We start from the raw sequence: 9647 nt of genomic DNA on the forward strand, positions 1-9647 counted from the left end.
TACACGTCGTTGCTTTCATACAGATTTTTTAAACCGAGAATATTTGTTTTTGATATGATTTACTTCATTTTAAAAAGGAGACTTCAAGCACTTGAGAAGCATCTCTCTGTAGGCAAGGGCGTGGTTAGCTGGTACCACAATGGTGCAATGGTTACCACAACTTGCAATAGGAAAATTCAACTGCAGTAGCCACCGTTCAACCTGAAGAGGGCAGCACTCAGACGTTTTTACACCATATATTGTAGATTTAAAACACTTTAAACCCAAATGTCAAAAATGTACTCGAATCAATGAACAGCATTTATGAAGCTCCATTCTTACAGATCATTAACTAAAAAAAGTTGTTTTAGTGTTTAGTTACCCTTTAACAAGAGTATTTTACGCCTCAGCTTAAAAACATGAATCATGTTCAAAACATTTATCGCAAGATCTCGTGAAGCGCGTACATATTAGTTTACAATGGTGAGATAAAAATGATATAGTATTATCTATTGTTTACAGCTTCGTAATTTCTGTATCGAACTTGACAGCCCTAATCATATTATATAGTTGCTAGTAATCAAACTAAGGCTAAATACATGTAAAACCAGCAAACTAACATTTCTTAGTTACTTAATTTGTACATTTATTCAACGCGCATTATCTCAATGGATTGCAAAACATTTTGGAGGGTGGATTTTTTGCTTTAATAATCTCTTAAATAAAGTTATATCATCACTTATACATGTACACTGTAAAATGTAACAAGTTGACTTTACTTAGAAAAAGTGAGGAAACCGATTGCCTTAAATTTTCCAAGTAAAGTATTTTATTAATTTTTAGTTGGCGCAACTTAATAGCTTTTGTATAGACAACTTGTTAATCAAGTATACTCAAGTAAAGTTGACTCAAAATCATTGGTTGTGTTAACTTCTTATTAGAGTTCACATTACTAGGAAAAAATTAGGAAACTGATTGCCTTAAAATTTTGAAGTAAGCTGAACTAAACAAATTAAGTTAAGACAAAAAGACAAATTTTGAAGTAAGCTGAACTAAACAAATTAAGTTAAGACAAAACGACAAAACTGAACTCAGGTAAAACATTTTTTATTACTCATCAATTGTCTTTATGCACTACAATGTACTAAATGTCATTCAGACACCCCTAAATATGAAACAGTTTTTTGTTAATGTAACTAACAATTTTAATCACAAAAAGCACATTGTTATTCTTGTTAACCCTAAAGCAACTCAAATGTGCAGTGCAAGTGCAACTAAAAAAACAGCAAAAAAAAACTCTAATTATGACTGATGAAAGCATCAACATTAGGGTAATGCAGGAAAATTGACACTTTAAAACAAAAAAGTTCCATTGGAAAAAATGTTAAACAAAAGTATTTAACAATACAACTGTTATAAAACAAGATAAACATTTTCAACCAAGGTTGACAAGTGACAATTTAGAAATGTTTTGTGTATTTTACATATTTTTTGCAACCACAAATTTAAAGGGATAGTAAAGGGATAGCCACTAAACTGAAAAAATCTGTCATAATTTACTCTCCCACATCTCGTAACAAACCTGTAAGTTTGGATAGTCTTTGAAACACAAATACAAATATTAAAAATTAACCAGTTAAGCGTTTTATGTCCCTCTATTGAAAGTCCAGATAACCCTAACTTAAAAGATCTAAAAAGATTGTTAAGATGTCTTTATGATTTGTTTTAAGACTAGACCCTTTCTGTTACGGGTTTGAAACAAGATGAGGGAGTGTAAATTATGACAGAATTTTCAATCTGAAACAACATTTACTTACATGAGCAGCATGTTTTTAAGTGACTGTAGTTTAGGCTTCAGGAATTTGTGTCCCAGAGAAAGAAACACTCTCTGAATAAAATCAAAGGTGTTCTTGAGCTGTGGAGGGTACTTCAAATTGAGCGCATATATCAGCCCAAAAAGTAGGCACATGGCATCCGGAAGGTTTTGAAGTTCATCCATAACAATGACTCCTTCTAGGATGATTGCTGTGTGTGAACCCTCTAAATGCAGTGCTTGTGAAGAATCCTGGGTTTCTTCAGTCATCACAGTTATAATCCCAATGGAAATCTGGGGTGTGTCGCAATCACTGTCCTAATAAAAAAAGAACAGAAATATTAAAATTCTGGTTACATTACAAATAGGAAATCTCACAAATGTACATGTAACTTAAAGAATCAGGACCATCACCTTCTGTTCTACATACAACTCAACTAACAGATAAACGTTAAAGTACTGTGTGAAAATTAGACCTCAGAAAACAATGCACAGTACTATGACGGCAGAACAAACACACAAGAAAATGTACAATTACATTTGAAGAGTTTGTGTCTGGTCTGTTTCTGGGATAGTTGAATGAAGCATAATTGAATGGCTATATGTGATGTATGTGTGGGGGATTAGTTTAGAATGAAATATACAGAGAATGGTACTTGCCAATATGGTTTTGAAAAAGTCTGAGGTGTCTTCTCCAAAAATGAGGGGAAGTCCACGAAGAACTGCTGTGCGATTAGCAGTGATGTCAGTGCCCTGGAAAACCAAATTAAATTTAAAATTAGTCGAATAAACTACTTTAAAATGAAGTGATGACTGCTCTGGAAAAAAGTTTTATAACATAGAATTAAATTTTATGAAATAACAGTTACAGAATTTAGTTTAAGAAATAAGCATAGACAAGCTTACCACAGACTTAATTTGCTTAAGAAATTCAGAAAGTTTTTTTCCAACTGCCCCTTTCTTGGATTCAAAAATTTCCAGAAATCGAGCTGTATGTTGATCAAGTGCTGTGAAAAATCCTTGCTTGAGGTTTTTGCTTGTGATGCGAATAAACTCTGCATTGATCTGTAAAAGGAAAAAGAAAAATGTTATATCTATTAGGCTTTTGGTTACTGTGTTATAGGGATACTTGAAAATTGCCTTATTTACTCACTCTCGTAGTATCCCAAATGTATCTCTATTCTTCAGATAAACGTAAATGTATATTTAGAAAAAGAGTTCATATGGATTAATGTCATGATCACTGTATAGTATGTGCTTTTAAGAGCTTTCACATTCTTTCATACTCAGAGATGGACTATTTTTTTAAGAATTTTTATCTGAAGAAAGTCATATACATCTGGGATGGCATGAGGGTAAGTAAATGAAGAGACGTCTTTATTTTTCGGTGATGTAGTTTAATTGTTACTTACTTGACTTTCTGTGAAGAGTGATGGCCATCTTTGAAGAGTCTCTTTTACTGGAGGCTCGATCTCAACAACCTCTTTTCTTCTCAAGGAAAAAGTGGAATCCATGAGCTGTGATATCAGGGTGGAACTCGGATGACATTTCTTCATTTCTTCCACAAGTTGTAAGCGTTTAGATTCCATGCTGCAGTCATCCTCACCAGAAGGATAATTTGGAAGAAAATTGATTTCAAATCGTTTAGGCCTTTTAACACTTCTCAAAGGATCTTGGCTTCCCCTTTTCCCTACGTTCATAAGAACATCTGTGCATCCAGCTCGTCGTAGCTTCGTTCTATAATTTCCCATTTTAAATTTGAGGCTGTTCTTCCATCCGTTCCATCCAGTGGAGGAACCTGGTTCAGTGAGGCATGGATGTTTTTTGACTAGTGAAGATGCAACATCATTGAAATCGTCATCACAGGGATATGCTTTGAAGCTGTACATACACTCAGCAAGTTTTTCAAGAATTTCGTGCTTCATGTCCCTGGGAACTTGCATATATGTCTGGTCTCTCATGTACAGAAGGTTTCCTTGGCGCAATCTGAACTCAATATCTACAGGAAAATTGGGGATTTCAAATGTCTCTGGCCACTGAGCCTGGCGTACATGAGATGGCCCTTCTTCAGAAGACAAAGATACAATGTCTGTGTCAGCTGTACTTGGTGTAGGAGATGGTACAAGAGAGATCACCTTTAAGGTGGGCCTCTCAGGTAAATCTGCAATGTCTGTGAGGTTGATTAGTGCATTGTTAAAATCAGCATCTTCGTACTGAAGAGAAAACTTGTATGGAAGACCTAACTTCTCTTCAAGTTCTTCCATCAATGTGTCCAAAGTTTGTGGTTTCCTATGCAGCGTGATTTTCCGTATGTTATTTTCATTCACTATCACTCTAAGTATAGTTCTTGTCTCCATTGTGTCCAGTGAACCTAACAATGAGAAAAATCAATTACTTTTACACTTGAGTTCTCAATAATAAAGGGATAAAAATGGAAATTCAGTTATTTACTCACCCTCATGTTGTTTCATGTTGTTTTAACCCTGTATGACTTTCTTTTGCTGAACATAAAAAATGATATTTTGAAGAACGTTGGAAACCAAACACGTTCAGGTTGCCATGGAAGTCATTAGGGAACTGAAACTGTTTGGTAACAAACATTGTTCAAAATATCTTTTGTGTTCAGCAAAAGAAAGTCATGCAGGGTTGAAATAACATGAGGGTGAGTAAATAACGTAATTTTATTTTGTAGGTGGACTATCCCTTTAAATGTTCAATTTAGCAAAAGATAAAATGTTTCGCTGTAACAAATGTCCTGCCCTGAATTTTGTATGGTGCCAGTGGAAAAGGGTCATTCAAATCAAACAGCTTAGTGACTTTCATTTCTGATACATGGCTGCATAGTTCATAGGACCGTAAATGCTCAATGTACCACGCTGTCTGTTGTTTGCATACAAACAAAATGTCAGTGTTGATAATGACAATTTTTACAATTTGTCTAAAATCAGGCAGACATGAACTTGCACCAGCAGACAGAACCATATCAGGACTGTAGTTGATCCCATCAATGCACACATTAGATGTGACAAAGACAGTGCTTTGGGTAGCAAAATTCTGCTGAAGTACGTTCTGTACACTCTCAGGAAAATATGAAGTCAGTGTAGATGACACTTTGTCCATCTGGACTGAAGGTTTAAAAAAGGATGACGAGTCCATGTGGTATGCTATCATTCTCTGATGTCGGACTGCCAGAGTTTGTGTGACATTTTTGAAATTTTTTGTGTCACGAATGATTTGTTTGAAGAATTTATGCTTGCCTTCAAAACGCATGGTCCAGACATCTCTAAGTGGCCCATATGTCCTTATTAGTTGTGGATAATGTTCAATGTAGTGGTGTTTAGGACGCAACATGAAATGAGGAAATACTTTTAAAAGCAAACCTCTGTGCTCTGAAATTTTAGCCTCAAGAAAATCAATAGTATCATCCGTAAATCTGAAGGATATCACCAGTTCTAGAATGTCTTTCAAAAGCATTAAAATCTCCCATGTTGCATCATTTTCTGGGATGTCAAAGCCAATCATTAGTGGAAGAAGTCTTACAAGTGCCCAGTTTTCATGGGCATTGCCCCCAATCGTGCCTCTTGAGGCAAATGTAGTTGGAATGACCTGAGGTTGATCGGTCTTGTCTATGAATTTGTATGGAAATTGTTTGATTGTTCTGTTCACATACTCAAGGGTGATGTACTTTTTGTTGATTAAATCATTGAGGCACAGTGACATTTCAACGGGTATGACACCCTCCAAGAGATCATGCATGATGTCAGGTGGAAAGCCACTGACAGAGTGAAAATGGTCAAGCTCATTTAAAACACACCGGCCTTTTACACCATACTGTTTTACCAAATTTTGGTCTTTTAAAACTTCTTCAACTTGCCTGTCATGATTCTGCTTTGTCCTGGGTTCAAATCCTCCTGACAGTACGTCTTTCTGCTGTATTTCACTCTTTTTCACCATGCAAAAGCGGCAAGGGTGTTCCACAATAAAACTCTCTTGAAATCCTGCCAAGGAATGAGCACCAAGATTATCTGCAGATACATTGAGAACAGTTCCCTTAACACATTCCCCTAACTGCTCCAAAAAGACACCATGTTTCTCCAGAGTTTTGAGGTCTTGTACAAGAGGGTGAAGGACTTTCTCATAGCCATATTGTTTTACTGCACTAGCCTTGCATAAGAGTGCCAGTTGAATTGCCTGAAGAGATGACCGGTGTTTAGATGGAAGATTAGCAAGAACCCAATAGACACTGAACATCTTGTGTTTCTTTTTTGAAGTGCCAAGAGGATTGGCAATCTCAAATTCATCAGTGTACAGGGTAAGCAAAATCCTAAATTTCCCTGCCATCAAAAAATCATTCTCACGATAGTTAGTGCTGTCTTTGTAAGAGTTGATCCCAATTGCATTGTTAAAAGGAGCAAGAACTTTCTCAAAGACATCAGTTCTGTTTAAAAGCACCTGCAGCATGTTCAGAATTGGCACATAAGTAAATGATTGTGAGTCTTTCCCAAGTTTATATTCTGTTGGCACAACTATTGGAAACTCTTTTTGAAAATATGATGCTCTTTTACTGATTGTAGAGAGAGACTCACCAGAATCAGTCATTTTCAAGATCAAATTATTCTCTGTGACAGCTTTCATGATGTCTCTCAAAACAGAATCATTATCACGGACTCCATGTTGATCTAGAATCTGCTGTATGGCATTACGCAAAAGGGGCTTTGACAGAAGAGATATCTGATTAATTTGTTGAATTACTTCCTGTACTGCTGCATCAGAGATATGCAGAATGGTTTGCATCTTAAGAAAGAGCAAGCCTAAATTACGTTCTAGTTGATTCTGCAAAAGATCCAGATTTTGAGTCTGGTCCTCTTTTTCATTTTCATCTTCGTCAAATTCAGTAGAATCCATTGACTCATGGTAAGATGTATTTTGTGTAACATCTTGTGGTAATTCTGCAGCTACATTTTGAATTTCAACTGCAATGCTAGCTTTTAACTTCCTCTGACTGCTTAATTGGTGTTCTTTACATTTGTGAGCATTAAATGTAGAATAAATTCTGCTCTCAAAATTGCAGTCATTATATGGGCACTGAACCTTTTCATTCTTTTTTAAATGCTGACGCAAGTGGGTGAAAAACTCAGATTCTGTACAAGGTTCCTTAAATTCACAGAGTAGACAGTGAAATATTATTGGAGATTCTTTTGATCCACTTGTTTGTTCTGCATCAATATGTTGGGAATGACTTCTTGTTAAATGAACCTTCAATGCATTAAATGACTTAAATGAACACAAACAGTCTGCGTGAAGACATGGAAATGGTGTAGTTCTGGTGTAGCTTCCATGTTTTATGCGATAATGCTTCAATAGGAGAGCTCTCTTTTCACAGGAAAAAAAACAGTACTTACATTTCCATTGCATGTCTCATCTCACAAAGCAAGCTCTGCAAATGAAGAAAATAATATTAACATACACACTTTTTTAATATACGGCTTTGTATTTTCATTTATAAATCAATATAGTGTTCAAACATTTAAAGTGTGGGGTGGGCGATATGGCAAAATATGATATCACAATTCTTTTCATGTTGGTTTTACTATTTTGCATTATAGCCAAACGAATTTCCATATTTTCAAAAAACAAAGCTAAAAACAAAAATAGAATAGCAGACATTTTAGGCCAAAATGAATGATAATAAAAAGCTTAGTAATTGTTTTATCTTTGTTAATAAAAAATAGGAACAAAGATACACATTACATATACACAAAATAATATACAAATGAAATAACACCCTATACTTTGGCTTGACAGTATACATTAATAATTTATTCTTATTAAAGCCACTGTATTTAAGTCAAGAGGAGTGAGTAATTTTCACTGTCTTTTGTTTTATTAACATTAAAAGAATAGTTCTCCCAAAAACAATTGTGGGGCAATTGTATCATGTACTCTTCTGTTGAAAATTAAAAGTTATTTTGAAGAATGTGGGTAACCAAACAGTTGATGGTCCCCATTGACTTCCATATCATCCTACTATGGAAGTCAATGGGGTCATCAACTGTTTGGTTATCCACATTCTTCAAAATATCTTATTTTGTGTTCAGCAAAAGAAAGAAATTAATACAGGTTTGGAACAAAATGAAAGTTAGTTAATGATGACACATTTTAATTTTTGGGTGAACTATCCCTTTAAGAAAAAGGCGCATATGCCGTTCATTATTAGACTGCTGTCACTTAAAGACCTGCACGCTTCTAAAATACATAAACGCATCCGATTAAATTAAGTTCACTTTTACTTTAGACATAACCAACTGTGTTCATGAAAACATTGTGTATATTTCACAGTATTACCGCAATAAGACGCGAAATATAAAGTTTAGTAATCAGGTGCTGTTAAGTGGTTGATGATGCACTCAGAAAATGACATGCGCCCATTTCAGAACAGCACGCAAATTAAATGTTTAACCGGCAAGGCTTTAAAGCACAAGCAAATAATTAAAGTTTGTGAATTGCAGTGTCCCGTGAGTGTAACTCCTGTGTGTTAACATCTGAAGTAAATGCACGTCGAGTTGTAACTTTACAGTAGGCCTATAGCCAATGTTGAGACTGTGGCGCCAGAACTGCAAATGATTTTCGCTGTAGCACGACACTACTATATTTCTTCAAAACAGATCGTGGAGAATTTAATCCCACACCCTTAATTTGAAGTAATCCAAAAGTTAAAATATATTAATTATAGCATTGCTATATTGCTACATAATTATTGCAACATTAAAATATAAATCAGTAAAGTTTTTTTCTCAGTCTACATTATACTCACAATAAAAATAAATAAAACATAAAAAGGTTCCTTGATTGAAAGCATGGACCTAACGATTAGTCTAGCGATTTGCAAATGCTAGACTGCTCATTACGAAGCACAATCCAACACAATCCAAGAATTTGATTAAAATAACACATCCAATGTTCATGTGTAACGCTAGTTTGTTTAATCTGTTTTATTTATTACAAGATCAATTATGTATATTAAGCAATTCAGACATTAAAATAAGACAAAAAAGCACTGACTCACCTTTCCATGTGCTTTCCTCGTCCGAAATAATGGTATTACGTTTCCAAATCGGCTCCGCCTACTGGTAGAACTGCGCATGACCACTCGAAAATGTTCAAGATACTTATTATTTTAAGTAGAGGGTAATTTAATCTATTGAGTTTAATAACTTACTGTGCTAAAAAATTGTCCTTACTTTATCAAACTTAGTAAGGTCAACAAACTTATTCAAAATAAGTTTTATTCACTTAATGTTATTAGTAAGATCATCAGTTACATTTTACAGTGTAGATGGTGTAGATCATAGAGTTCATTAGTGGTCGTAGTTCTTCTGATAATATTCAATGGTTTATTGACATTCGTCGGTAATGGAAGAGCAGACCCAAATTGTATCCATTTCATTAGATGCCAAGAAGGCTTTTGACATGATGGAGTGGAAGTACCTTTTTAAAACTTTTATTATGGGGTTAAAAGTTTATGGGTTTGAAAACACATTTATAAGATGGACTTAATTACTGTATATACAACATGTAGCAACGTTACAAACCAATGGATTAATTTCAGAGTATTTTACACTTGGTAGAGGGACCTGCCAAGGCTGTCCTCTTTCCCTGTTGCAGTTCTGTCTTGCTTTGGAATCTTTAGCTGCTGCAGTAAGAAAATATGATGATCTTCCTGGTATCGTACCTTGGGTGAGGAATAAGCTTATGCTTTATGCAGACAACATTTTATTATTTGTTACTGACCTTGGGCTGGTAGGTATATACCTTGCCTCCTTAGAAAAACTGATGTTTTCTCCAAGTTTTCAGG

The 9647-nt window shown here is 35.0% G+C and overlaps 1 protein-coding gene across 1 annotated transcript; it reads right to left on the reverse strand.

Annotated features, from left to right (window-relative positions):
- Window positions 1-1792: 1792 nt before the first annotated feature.
- Window positions 1793-8908, reverse strand: LOC143710314 (sterile alpha motif domain-containing protein 3-like). The gene is made up of 5 exons (XM_077201278.1): window positions 8859-8908; window positions 3205-4163; window positions 2699-2857; window positions 2453-2545; window positions 1793-2110 (listed from the first exon to the last, which is right to left on the reverse strand). The coding sequence occupies exons 2-5, from the start codon at window positions 4147-4149 to the stop codon at window positions 1793-1795; spliced, it is 1515 nt and encodes a 504-aa protein (XP_077057393.1). The 5' UTR covers window positions 4150-4163; window positions 8859-8908.
- Window positions 8909-9647: the final 739 nt, after the last annotated feature.

This window comes from Siphateles boraxobius, unplaced genomic scaffold, assembly GCF_051911475.1.
Source record: "Siphateles boraxobius isolate OS27281-9 unplaced genomic scaffold, OSU_SipBor_1 46, whole genome shotgun sequence".
Classification (NCBI taxonomy): domain Eukaryota; kingdom Metazoa; phylum Chordata; class Actinopteri; order Cypriniformes; family Leuciscidae; genus Siphateles; species Siphateles boraxobius.